A 14,480-nucleotide genomic window follows, 5' to 3' on the forward strand; every position below is an offset into this window, starting at 1 on the left:
CACATGTGCCCCAAGGCTATAAGTAATGCACATTGTGTACTGAGATCTGTGCATGTACTTGTACACGTCTAAGCTATCTTGATATTACAAGTAGGAAAGGCAAATTACAGGTTACTAGGTTTTTATTACAGATATGGTTCATTTTAACTGTGCGCAGGGCAAGCTTTGACCTATCCACAGATTTCACAAACACATCGAGGTGTGTCAGTGTTCTCTGCCAAAAGAACATACCATAAAGAAAGTGTAGAGCACAGACTTGTTCCCCAGTGATCGAAAATGGAACTACAATAGAGTAAGGAACCAGGATAACGTTTGAGTGCTTAGTGTTAGAAATGTGGCCCCCGAGGCGTTTGAGTTCTTTGTCAGAGTAGAAAAACTCAGGTGTGCATTTCAATAGACATTTTTAGATGAGGATGACAAAAACATTTCAATAGACATTTTTAGATGAGGATGTAAGAATCATGCTTTTTTTGTTTTACAGATACTTGTGAAGCAGGAGGTTTAAAGCTCTATTTCTGCTTGCCCAAAATAGTTTAGACCTACATCTAACAATCTGCCTCCATCAATTTACGACAGCAGAGCCCCTTTTGTTTGCAGTAGAACGCAGTAACAAAGCCCTTTCCCTCTTTGAATTTCCATACATGAAACTCTATTTGAAAATGCAGGACGTTGCTGATCATAAACGCAGGGAGATACGTGTGTATGTGTGTGGCACACAGCAGGCATATCCTCAGAGGCTGAAATGTGGGTTGGTGTAGATTAAGGAGACTCCCTTCCTCCCAGATGAATGATGTGCATTTTAATTACACGAACACTGCTCTGCATGGAGCTCATTACAGGAAAGGCTCAGGAAGACAAGGAGAGGGCAAATGAAAAGGAAAGGGAGTGCACTGAGGTCCTAGATGAAGAGATGAAATCATATAAAAATGAAAATTTACCACAGCAGGCAAAGTTAGTCTCAAATGAACTATGTTGACAGAAGACGCCAGGACATGAGGACACTTAAATTACAACCTTTGACAGTAAAAAGCAACATAAAATATAGATGGGAAGTAATTAGACAAAGCGATCTGCAGCACTACTTCAACTGTGTACTTCAACTGTGAGCTTTGATCAATACAAGCCCCGGACATCAGTGGAGACAAGTCTCCATTATCCTTGACAGGACATCCTGTGTGCTTCACACTGCTGGATCTCCTATCAGTGCTGACCACTGCACAGTGAGTGATTCAATGCTGTCTACCACTCAACACATCTGTTTATATAGATCTGCTGGTTTATGTCAGGGAAAAGGTTCATCTGAATGCTTGAGCAACCACCTGCAGGGGGGAGTGTTGAGTTGTGTGTGAATCCCGGTGAAGACTCTTCTACTTTTTCCACTCATTCAACAAGGCTGGTAAACACAGCAAGCCCTTTTTTGAAGTTGCACAACAAATTTGAACAACCAGAATGAAAAACAGCTGTAAATCTGCAAGACTCAGCCTGTGCAGCAGGTTTACCTCTGTCTTCTGAGGCTTCTTTTTTGTACATCTCCATGCTTTCAGTCCTTCTATGTCTTCCCCCTCTATATGATGTGTTGCAAGGTGCAGAGGGGCTGATGTGAAATTCCTTACATGCCACAGCCCGCTTTTTGAATGTGAAAAGGAATACCGGGAGACTGACAGAAATGCAGTGTGCTGCAGCTGAAAAAGGCTGTCGTAACATAGAAAAGGGGAAACGCGAGGCATGATAAGATTGACAAACAAATTAAAATACAACTATTACAAATATTTGTGCATGAAAACTGTTGTAATAAATACATTTTTTAAAATGTGACAGGGAGTAAAAGGTATGTACCTATGAAAGAGGAAAGTTATGGGTGTACTTGAAGATTAAAGGACAGACTTTGATGTTCTTTTCTGAAATACCTGGTCAGACTACTAAAACTGAGAGAGAAAAGGAAAACTAAAATATTGAAACTAAAAAGCAAAAAATCAGTTTCACGGCTTTCATGGAAAGAATAATAAAAGAGAGACAAAAATTTTGATTGGGTGAACCAGAATGTCACTGATGAAATGACAGTCATACATTATGAGTTTCGTCCAGTAGTGCAGTTGCCAGAGAAATCACTATGATGACAAAATGAATAACATGATCACTGTAAGTATGATACAAATGTGTAGACATTTACTGCTGAATCAACAGGTCTGACTAGACAGACACAGCAGTGATCAGCCCCAGATTTCAGATTAGAACATGGAGAGGATCTTCGGGGCACATCACATGACTTTATTTGCTGTTTGTCTGAGTACACCAAAGAAGAAGGATAAGAAGATGGCGATGATTACAAAGATGAAGACAGCACTGTTTAAATGAAAACTTCCCCTTTGATCACAAAGAAGGAAAACCAGGACAAGGTGGACACTAATGCATCACTTCCCCTCTGGGCCCATGTCTATTTATTCATCTGAGGCAGATACACAGACACGCTGGTGCAAAATGAAATCATTCTAGAAACAGTTTGACGACAAAATTGCATGCAGGTGCCTCGCAGTCAGACTGGCCACACATACCAGGAACAAACCCAGGCATCCAGCCTCTCTATAAATACTCTGCCCGATACAGACATGTGTGAGGAGATGTGGGGTAGATGGATGGTCCAAGCAACGACCACCCAACTAGTTGATGCTACACAATACATCACATGTCCAGTGCCAATAGTACTGAACATGAACTAGAGTTTTCTGTTGAAGTTGAGGGAGTGTCACGAAGAATAGTCACAACTAATTTTCACACGTCCACGCAGGATAGTTGCTAGAAAAACCACAGCCTAGAAGTGTTAGACGCCGCCTGCCTCTTATTGGTACTGTGAAACGATACATATTCAATAAGGACCCTTAAAAAAGGTTGCATACTAAACTTATTTATCTAGTCTATTACTTTGAGTTTGTTATAAAGCCAGTCCTGTTGTATTTCTCATTTGGGAAAAAAATAAACTTAGAAAATCTAAAGCACTTCTGTATTTATCATTAAAAATGATATCAAAATGATTCAGTATGCATCAAGGTAGATACAGCATCTGAAAACCTTTTTTTTTTTTTTTGGATTTGTTGTCACTGTGTTGTGGTTTGATAAAGGGTGTAGGTCAGCTAAGTGTGTAATCTGTATTGTGAAATGTTTAAGAGCGTGGACATGGAGTGACTTAAAGTGTCACCTAAAGTGGTCATTTAGCAAACAAAAAACTATCTAGTTTTCCTTAAACTAGTGTATAGTCAGAGTGAACTCATGACACTTCCTTTTTTTCTCTTCTGATCAGTTTGGTTGGCTCTGTCTTCTCTGGGTTTAAGTAGGTCACTGTACATGAAACAAGCTGCTCTTTGTCCCCCTACGGCAGGACAAGGACAGAGGGAGGAGAGGATGGAAAGAAGGGAGAGTGAGATCTGTAAAGCAGGACAAATAATTCCAGTGGGGGAAAATATGCAGTTCTATCTGAATGCCAGGGCTTATGTGTCAGTGTGTATTGTAAGTCCTACACCCTTGTAAACATGCTGTTGTTAAGACAGACCCAACATCATTGATTCTTTCCTTAACCAGAGTGGGTTGATCCCTTCTACTGAAATGGTCAAGAAGCGAAATGTTGGAAGTAAATCCATCAGAAACGATAACAATCTATAACACACACACACATACATACCATTTATATTGATGGCTTTATATAATCAACAGGGCAGCAGCAGCATTGTGTCAGTGTTTAAAGCTGTGCCAAGGCCAGAGAAAAACATGCTTGGCAAACTCCCATTTGCTCATAAAGCAGTGATGTGACATTCAGGCCTGAAGCCTTCTTGTCCATACGACCTCTAAAAAAACCCCTGCCAGTTACAGAATGTCCTGTTTTCATGCAATTACAAAGTGGAAATAATTTCACAAGCATCAGTAGGTGTCAGTTTATATCAAATCTTCTTAAAAACAAAACTTTCTTGTCATAAATGTATTATCCTTTGAGTTTAGATGGTCTCAAGAGGGTTAAACCTCAGAAGAAAAATGTCAGTGCAATATTGATTAAAAATATCAAAAGGTTTTCTTGATTTGTTAATTTTTTCCAGTGCAAAACAAATTAAAGCAGCTGGTTCATGCCTCTACCAGAATGAGCATAGGGACGAGGACACGAGCTGAGAATTCTGAGCAAAGACCTACGGAAAAAATTGGGCCAATAACAATACAAAATAACACAGCCCATAATACAGCACAAATCAATTATAATATACCTATAACTAAGTCAGCTAATATTATTATAGTCATAGTTCTTCAGAAGTAAATTGATTCATTATGAAGATGCATTCCTTCTAACAAAAACACATTTATGATTTAAAACTTTTACATTATTCCTGCTCATTGTGCTCAAACTACACAAGTCAACAAACCTAGGACAAGATGAGACATGTCCACATGTTGTGTGACTATGACTGACAACAAGTCTGTGACCTTATTTAGATGTTAGGATCAAAGAAGTATTCTGACTGCAACTACTGACACATTCAAAAGGGAAGCATAGAGGTAGAGGTGTTAAAAATACATTTCCTGTGTTGGTTTCTTCATTGGTCTAGTCAAGGTCCTGCGGGCAACATGTTGAGCTAGATGAGAGAACATGTAGCAAGAGATGGTTCAAAGGGAGATTACTGGTTTGTACTCAGATGTGTAGCACAAAGTACACAAAAGAAATTGATTGAAAATAAATCAATGAACTCAAATCGCATTAGCCCAAGCTCATCTAGCAGTCATACTTACTCCTCCTGGTCAAAGAAAGAAAAAACAACATGCATCAAGTCCATGAGATGACATGAGGGTTGGCAGACTGTGGAGAAGTCACTGCTTAGTCAGCTTCCTCTTCAGAGTTCTAGTTTGCACCAACGGTCAGTTGTAAGGCAGCAGGTGTTTCATCAAGGAAAATCCTTTAGCACTTAGATTTGATTAAATGCTGCATTGATTCTGTGTCTGGTTTACTGTATGTATCGGGCCCAGCAGACTCATCTTCCAGTGTGCTCTACGAAGGTCTCTTGTTACATTGAGATAAGGTCATCTTCAGTTATGTCTGCGTGGAGCATGTTTTCCCATGTGTTTGGGTTTTCTTCGATTAACTGTACAAAAACCTGTAGACGTGAAATAGATGCATACACATTTTAGACTTTTACTTCGTACCTCTCTTAATAAGGATGCACAGTATTATCTATTGGTGGGAGATTATAGATCAATAGGGATCATTTCTAAGTAATTTAAGTAGATTGGTTGACTAATACATGCAGCAAGGTCAACACACACTGAGCCACCTATGCAGTGAGCTGACAGTCTCTACCTGTAGTCCTGAGCCGCAGCACAGCCATGAGTATAAAACAGCTAGTCAACACAACATGTCTTCAACAAGTGCTCTGCCAAATTTGGAGGGTGGGGTGTCTGTCAGTATGAGCGCAACAAATGTTTTAATCATTTAAAAGTTTGCCATCGCAAAGAAGAAGTACTGAGGAAGTATGGAGCAGAGATAGCATCAGTGCTGGTGGCTAACACAAAGGCTAAAAACAGGAAGCAGTTAATGGACGTTTCTGTTCTATGTTTCAGAAAAAGTTACCAGAGACAATGAACAGACAAGGTCATGAATAATAAAGTCATCGAGTTAACAGCCCATGGGGACCAATCTTTACCTGTGGTAGAGAACCTTAGATCTTAACTACTTCTTGTTGTTCTTTGTCTGCGCTACTTCTCAGAGATGACAGACATGTTCCTGCTGTATGTGACAATGTCAGTTTTCTATTAGGAGGAAGATTGAATTGTACTTGCTTTGTTGTAAAATTTTGAGTAATTTGACATCTATTCCCACTGCAGCCACACATTACAAAAGAAATAAATGAAATGAGTTGGAAGTTGTTGTTCTTGCGGTTGTTGTTTTGTTGTTTTTAATCTGGTCGGATGAAAAAAAAAACCCTGTAGTAGTCGCACATTATCTTAAATGTTTAATTAGGTCTTTGAACAAGAGTTTTTGCATCTAAGCTGCATAAGCTCAGACTTAGTGTTGGTAAAAACATATTATGCCCCCAGGCCATTTCTGCCACTGACATTTTTAACACTACTGCACCGACAGGCCTTGAGGGATTGACTTCACTTTAAATAACACCTCTAGGGTGACAGTGAAACAAATTGGTGAAAGGGACAGTGACTGTAATTGTATTTGCAAACAGAAATAGGAAAAAGTTGGACAGTGTTTCAGATCAAAGTCAGCTAAGGAAGTTAGGAACTCGGGAGGTGGTTTGAAATTCATGTCTTGTTGCTGCAGGCCCAGAGCAGTGAAGTACAGAGCAACGCCTGACAGCACAGAGATATGCAGTGGTGAGGTCAGTGAAAGTTGGCTCTGCTGCAAACGGTGCAGAAAGTAGGTGCATGTAAAATATAATCTGACAAAAATAAACAGAAATGCTTTCTTTATTACTTATTCATTTCCACACTAACCTTTATTAGGAACAGGAATCACTGTAAAAACCTAGTGATCAAACATGACAGTCTGCTTTATTCCATATCGTCCAAGATGCTAATCTGCTCTCCTTTAAACTCAGCCTCCTTTGAAGTGTCAATAAATTGCAGCCTGCAGCTTCCTTACTTGGTTCACCACAGGAATGGTGGGGAGTGGGAAGGGAGAGGGTGGGGCAGCGCAGTATTCAAGGAGGATGAATTTTGGCACAGGCCCAATCCCTGCATGAGGGCCTGATCCACCCTGAACACCCTGACTGAGGGCAGTGTTTACTCTGTTACCACAGCTGATGCAGAGGAAAGCATCAGTATTTATCACACAGCATGTGTGTAAACATTGCAGGAAAGAAGGTGCATGAGGGGGAGAAGCAGACCTGCTATTTAAAGGTCACTGCTTACATGTCAACAGTCGCTGGGCAAAGTGGGAATAGTGAAAACGACAGCTAAAATTAAGAAGTTTGTGGAAGGTTAATGCCTCGGCCCTTCAGGAGGTGGACTCTCCTAAAATATACCCAGGCTTTTCTTTCCTCTCCAGTGTCTGGCGTGTATGACTCCCTGCGCTGCCTCAGATTTACTCTTCTAGAATGAGATTCTATGCAGCATTCAGCCATATCAGAGTAACCACAGAAACTTTTACTTTTTCTTAGAAACAAACAGAGGGTAAGAAGTTCTCTCAGCGACACCCATGCCAAGGCCATCCCCAAATGACAGACTTTACAACACTTGAGAGTGGAGTATCTGTATCTTGTGTGCCACATTTTTACTGGTCTCTGCTAAAATGATGGCAAAATTTACAACCCTGTGACACGGTAATTACACTGGATTGTGTAACAGTCTTTTTAAAGCAGCTAACTGAAGGAAAGCCCTTCACCCTTGTAAGCTGAGAAGGTGTCCATAAATATTGATGGAATATAGAGTGACCAATATTTTTGGTGCAGTCTCACTTCCACCACCAATATGTCAAACGGATTTGGATTTGGTCCAAACTGGATACACACTGGTCTGTCTTTAGACAAAGAATGACATTTTCAACAAGTATGGGATGAATTTTGCACAACTATGTATTTTTAAGCATCCAGAGAGCTTGACTTCTTTCATTCATTCTTTTACCCCAATGTCCTTGTAAATGCACTGAAAATATATATTAATGCAAAGGGTCCGCACTGTGGAAGCTTCATGACTAGATTAGAAATAAATTGGACTCCATGGAGGTGATTTTTGATGTTATTCCTAAAAACTAGGTCCGAGGGCCACATATTCTGGTTGATATCAAAAGTTGGTTCCATGGGCTATATGTATAAAACACAAAAAATGCTGGAAAAAAAATGTAAGAAATGTAGACCAAATGTAAGAATACAGTAACATTATTTAAGCCCCATTCCTCCTGTGTGACAGAATAAAATATAAAAGGTGATTCAACATAGCTGCATACTGATAAATTATTTTAAAAAAATAGGTGAGTTTTGGATAGTTTCCAACTATGGAAATTGGGCCATCATTTTCCAAACGTATATTGTCCCTGGTGCTAAAAGAAATCCAGGATGTCCCCTAAACATAGGGGGCTTTGGTTTTACCTGCAATGAAAAGCAGTTATATAACCCTGACAGTCACCACTGAGGGCTAAATGGACACCTGCCCTTTCAAGATCAGAGTGAAATTAAACCATGTCAAGTTGCGTTTTGACAATTAAAAAACTTTCTGCTGCCTTGTTGTCCAACATTCTAGCTCGCCTGAGTGACATGGAAGATCTTATCCCCGTACCTGATGTCAGAGAAGTGGTCAGAAAATGACCACGGTTCTTTAACACGTCACGTCTGTACGTCACCACCACCGTGGTCATATAGTCACGTTAATTATGGGGATTATCGCGACAGCTGCGTTGTATACACGTTGCCTTAAGTTGATCCTGGTTAACTTCTCACATGGAGCAGAGATATTTGCATTCGGCAAAAACACCGCTCACTCAAAAACGCAACAACTGCCTTCACCGACCAAAGAAAACAAAATACGGTCAACCAGCGGCTCCAGCACACACAATCACGCACCGCCCTTCTACTAGTGTCGCGTTCACACCGAGGGAACTTACCTAAATCATCCATGTTGTGCCGGAAATCGTTCCAATGCTAAAACCTGGACCTGGTTCTCCGCTGTCGAAAGCAGCTGGACTCTAAAGCAGCCGACTTGTGTTCCTATGCTTGAACAGCCCGCCTTCACGTCGAACCCCGTTAAACAGAACCAAGTTTTTTTCAAGTTACCCGGTGCTGCTGCGTGTACCGCTGCTCCTCCAGGAGCCGCAAAATCACTCCCAAATATGCACACATTCCCAGCTCCCCCCACCTACAACAGAGGCTCCACCGCCAGCCGCCCCCTGGCCGCTGACTCTCAACTGCTTGAAACATGGAGGAAGGCGACATCTAGCGGACTAAATTTTAATTAAACCAAACTAAATTTAGACAGTGCTATTAAACCTTGCTTTTCACCAAAACAAAAAATCTCATTTTAGTGCTGGGTTCACGAACTGCTCACTTTAATTTTAAGTTGACTTGACCAGTAAATAACAACATACAACAACTACTGTATCTGCACGTTTACCCCTTTTATTTTACTATGAAGATTGAATTGATGAAAATTTAAGTTTTCTCAACACTTAGTCTCAGACTGAATGTCCCTGAAGCGCTGTATTACATCTTAATGAAAACATCTTTCAGGGACTGGTAATTGTCCCCTCATGCACTGTATAACATTTACCCTGATCGGTAATCAGAGTAATACTGCTGTAATTTCCCCTCAGAGATTAGCAGCCTGTAGGGCTAAGTACCATTAAACGTGACCCGGTGAATCCATCTTTCATTGTAATCGTGCTTCGCGAAGCTTGTGATTATGTTGAGATTTTTCTATCTATTTAAGAAACGAACGGTCACTTCCGCAGACAACGAGCAGTGCAACGTTTGCTGCTGAATGCTGCAGTGGACTGATACATTTTTTTTCATAATCTTATTTGGCCACTAGAGGGTAGTCATGTACTACATTGCATTATTAGATTCAGTTACAATTCAGCTAGCTTGATATTTACCAGGTATTTGCTACATAAAATACAAATTTCTACCTTAGAGGTAGAATCTTTTCTACCTAGAGGCCTATACTTTATATTTCTATACCTACTTTGAGCGTAGATTTTAGCACATCATATCAACATATATAACAATATCATATAACATCATATTCTACCTGTTATTCATTTGATCAGCTAATATTAGTATTGCATAAATTTATGACAAGATATTCTAAAGATATAAAATATATTTGTCTCCCTCTCTCTCTTTTGCTCTCTCTCACACACATATAAATATATATTTAAATATATAAACAACCCACAGAGCTCTACCTCTAAGCCAACTTTAGTTGGTTAGAAACAGAACACGTGACATGAGCTCAAATATCAAAGATAATCTAGACACGTTATCCACCTGAATCTCCATGCTCTGAAAACAATTCCTTCAGTCTGGTGTTCACTCCCCTAGGAGTACACTGGGTTTAAAACACCCACCCCTCCCTCGTCCTCCCCAGGCTCCGGCTCAAACAGTAGGTGAGGGTGTGTAGAGCTCACTTGTCGGCATCGCTTATAAATCCCTGAGTATAGTATTACTATCCACCAACAATCTTGGTCCCAAAATAACAGCCGGGCTTGGTCCGACTTAAGCCCTTTCAGTTTAGACATGCACACATACACACATACAATACACAATATGAAATTTACAAAACATACTTATACATATATGGTTAAGTTGATGTTTAGCATTTTTGCTAAAACATGTCGAATTACATCTTTCAACCCTCACAAATGAAAGGTTTAAAACAGCAGAACGAACCTCAAAATGTTCACCAAACTTCTTAGAAATCTATCTTAGAAATGTAAGTGTGAGTTTTAAAACTTTTATTGGACAAACAGGCACATGAAGATCGACCGGCATATCAGTTTACAGAACAGAGTCACATGAGTCTGTCAAGATGACCATTCCAAGACAAATTGGAAAACAAGAGTAATTTGATGCTGTTTTAATGCCCCCTTTTTCAAGGCCTGGAGGGAAACATTGAACTTTGATCCTCTTCTGCTCTTCGGTGGGTGCTGTACAATAACAGATATGCAGCCAACACGGGGGGCGGGGGTCGAGTAAATAACCGACAGTTCATATCTCCTTCAGCGGGTCTGAAAGAAGTCCTGCCTATTCCTGGTCCTTTTCCTCTCCGTGGGTGATGATGTGAACCAGGTTCTTGTAGTCAAGGTTCCCTGCAATGTCAGGAGGGAAGGCAACGAACATCTGCTCCATCTTTGGAAACAGAAAGCAGATTTAATCAGCACTTTCATAAAAGCTGTGGCTCCTTTAAAAATACACGGTAGCTCAGCGGTGACTCATTCTGTCTCTCTGGTTAGCCCCTCATTGCCACATTGGCATTTATCACTCTGTTCTTTTTGCACTTGGCCCCCGCCCCACCCCCTCAGTAATCTGCTATAATAACGATAATTAACGACAAATAGACCACAGAGTACCTCTTCTGCGGAGAATCGGTCAGCTTGTGTTGTCAGCATCTGTGTCACACTGAAAGACGGAGGACATTAATGTGAGAGATAATAATCATTGTGGTCTTCACACCAAATGGAAAACGAACGATGGCTTTTCACGTACACACATCGTCAAAATAGTGGGTGAAATGCGACATTCTGTTTAATAAATTGTCATATTATTGAAATAAGTTTGTGAAAGAGTTTGTGTTCGACCACTTACTAGTCCTTCCTCAGCACACCCTTTCCCTCAGGATCGAAGACTTTAAAGGCGTTGAGGATGGTTTCCTCAGGATCAGCACCTACGTTTGACAAAGCAGCCGTTAGAGTTTTGGCAACGCTTTTTGGATTCAAGCTGTGTTACGCAGATTGTATTGTTTTTATCCTCTTTCCCCTGTGAGCTTTTTACCTTTCAGCTTCTCGCCAAACATGGTGAGGAAGACGGTGAAGTTGACGGGGCCTGGAGCCTCTTTGAGCATCTCATCGATCTCCTCCTGTTTTACATTGAGCCGACCTGCAGGTAAAAACAAAAACAAAACAAAAAATCGAACAGATGTATATAAAGCCTGTGGGTTTTAAAAACAACAAACAAAAAACTTCAAAATATTGAAATCCTCACTACTTGTGCATTAATCCAATTTATAGAAAGAAATAAAAGAGTGAACATCTCACCGAGTGCAGCAAAGGTATCTCTCAGGTCATTCTTGTCGATGAAGCCGTCTCTGTTCTGATCCATGATGGTAAAGGCCTGTGGACAGAGAGAAGGTATCTTTACTGTAGGTTCTTATAAAGCCTTTTTTATATTATCTTATTTTATTTTTTTGTATTTTATCTTTGAACACTGCTCTACAAGTATTTATATCCTGCTTTATTCTAGCCCAGGGTTTAGTGTGGCATTCAGGGCATGTCCAGCAGTTTAACCGAGGCCTAATCACTGATGACACAGTCTGGATGTCTGGGCACCAACGAGCTTCATACCAACATACCACACGCTACTCTGCTGTCAGGCTATGGACGGGGAACACTGACAGGTGGGCATACTGACAATGGAAAAAATAAAGGGATAGAATACAAAGAAATCTAGCCTGTGTGCTGCTGTGAACTTGGATATCTCTTTGCAACGCTGCTTGATCAACTGTCATATTTATGAACCACTTCTCCTCTGAATGGTTGATTTGTGAATTTGGAATTTTCTTGTCATATCCTACCTCTTTGAATTCCTGGATCTGAGCCTGCTCAAACATGGAAAACACGTTGGAGTTGGCTCCCTCTGCTGTCCTCTTCTTTGCTTTCTTGGGGGCCTTTTGGCAACAGAGACAGGAGATGCATACAAAATGATCGAAAAAAGCCACAATTGCCAAATAATAGGAAATTGATTTTGGGAATGATCAGTTTCAAAAAAATTGAGGAAACATTTAAGCATCCAATAAGCAGGTGAAACACAATGGAATAATAATAATAATGTTTATCGGTGTTTTCTTGAAAACACCAGTAAAACATGAGTTCCATAAAATAGTAGCAGCACAGTCATTGGTTCCAAGAGTACAATCTCAATTGTTTTGCTTCATCTATCATGCCCATAAATCACAGTAGGAAAAAGAATTTCTCGCTGAAATTGATAAATCTTTTAGACAATTCTTGGAAATATAAATCACGTTACAAAGACGCAGCATCCATAAAGCAGTGAATGGAAAACACCTACCATGACTGAGCAGCTGAGGTCAGACCAAACAATGATGCCAGAGAACAATGGGCAGATGATGGGTGGCCTTTTGTAGCACCAGCTCACAGCTCTACTGGACGATATTTATAAACTATGTCCTCTTTAGGAAGTGACAGGTAAATGATGCTCCATACAGAACATACACTACAATACACTACACATACACACACAACCCGAGTCGTCTTGACTCTGATCCACTTGTGATCACTGGACAAAGAGCATGGAATAACTGGACTAGAATATCAACATCAGACTAAAGGTTGAAGCAGTTAATCACTGCTCTCTGTACTAATGGGATCTACGCTGTTTCAGATCTATGTCCCGTCTATATTCACAAGTGCTATAAAGGAGTTAAAACTAAAAAAACAATTAAAAGATTAAGTCACAGTGATGTACTAGAGCTGGGCGTGTTTTTGCCTAAACAGAGTTAGAGCTGACCTTTTGTTAGATCTGAATCTTATGTGATTCAGCACCAGTTTTCACAAAGATGCAATAATGGTCCTAGCTTCCACTGCTAGGCATTATTAGCAACTTGAAAATAAGCAACTTGCCCAGGGACAAACTGGTGCATGCACATGCATGCTGTTGGAATCGAGCTCCTGACTTTCAGGTTAGAAGAGAGCATTAATCCACTACACTACAGCCAACATCAGTGCTTTTGACACTAAATGCCATTCCTCATTCAACCCTAAGCCCAGTCCGTTAGGGACTGTGCAGTAGGTGCGATTAAATTGGTCACCCTTCAACTTTCATTATCACACTAACCCTACTATTATATTATTAACTACATAAAATCAGCGATAATGTGAAAAAGTGTCTTTAACAAAACTGTGTCTTTAAAAAGATGGTTCTTGATCTAGAGCATGCCGTACACTAGTGTTAATGTTAAAGACCGCGTGAAGCTAAGCTCAGCTTTGTTAACAGCAGTGGGTGTAAAATTCTCAAGTGGCTACGCTAACACATCCTTACAATGTGCAACATGCATCTGCACCATTAACACGTTGTCAAGTATCACTCTTTGCTCCTCAGGTCAAGAAAAGTGACAGTGTGCCAAAATGGGGTGAGGTTAGCCGGTGACCGTGTGTGCATGTTTGTGTGTGTGTGTGTGTGGTCTATATAAAGAAGAACTTAAGGCCACGCTGCCAGAAACAATGCTGTTGATGAAACAACAGCAACTGTTGGTGGTGTCATCTCACAGCATAGTCTATAAGACAAGGTTGAAGTAAGACGTGCTCACGTCAACAAACAACAGCGGCGGCAGCAGCTATTGTTAAGAACCACGGCTTTGCTCTTTCAAGTGTGAGCAGCCGCTGCAGATACTGCGACATGAACAGCAGAACGAATGGCTGCACACCATAATCAGACATCTATAAATAGAGCAGATCCTTTTTACACAATGGACGTACACAAATGGACAATTCACTGGGCAGACTGGAGTGTGTGTGTGTTAGAATAGAGTGAGTGTGTGAGTAAAAGCTGGAAGGAAAATAGACCATCAATATCTGAAGTTCTGCTTTGCTTATCTTTCAAACTAAAAACCTACAAATCTCTTGATTTGTAATGAAGGGAAGTGAAGAAAAAATAAGTATATCAGTGTTGTGTTCAACTAAACTGATCCATGTCTATTTACTACAGTACTCGTCCAGGTATTTCTTTATCTACAACTTGCAATATCTTGATCCATCAGGTTACTTTTCTGGCCCT

At 40.4% G+C, this 14,480-nt stretch overlaps 2 protein-coding genes across 2 annotated transcripts in view; both read right to left on the reverse strand.

Annotated features, from left to right (window-relative positions):
- pxna (paxillin a) overlaps positions 1-8,863 on the reverse strand; it is a 25,122-nt gene extending 16,259 nt beyond the window's left edge. Inside the window, exon 1 of the mRNA XM_025059986.1 lies at positions 8,579-8,863. Within this exon, the coding sequence (XP_024915754.1) occupies positions 8,579-8,591 (13 nt within the window). The 5' untranslated portion in view covers positions 8,592-8,863. The remainder of the gene's footprint in view (positions 1-8,578) is intronic.
- Positions 8,864-10,410: 1,547 nt separating this feature from the next.
- myl2a (myosin, light chain 2a, regulatory, cardiac, slow) lies at positions 10,411-12,843 on the reverse strand. The gene is made up of 7 exons (XM_008320393.2): positions 12,756-12,843; positions 12,262-12,354; positions 11,726-11,801; positions 11,463-11,567; positions 11,277-11,355; positions 11,042-11,090; positions 10,411-10,820 (listed from the first exon to the last, which is right to left on the reverse strand). Exons 1-7 carry the CDS (start codon positions 12,756-12,758, stop codon positions 10,716-10,718), a joined length of 510 nt encoding a protein of 169 aa, XP_008318615.1. The 5' UTR covers positions 12,759-12,843; the 3' UTR covers positions 10,411-10,715.
- Between the last annotated feature and the right edge of the window lie 1,637 nt (positions 12,844-14,480).

The sequence above is a fragment of the Cynoglossus semilaevis genome, chromosome 11 (assembly GCF_000523025.1).
Source record: "Cynoglossus semilaevis isolate Cse_v1.0 chromosome 11, Cse_v1.0, whole genome shotgun sequence".
In the NCBI taxonomy this organism is placed as follows: Eukaryota; Metazoa; Chordata; class Actinopteri; order Pleuronectiformes; family Cynoglossidae; genus Cynoglossus; species Cynoglossus semilaevis.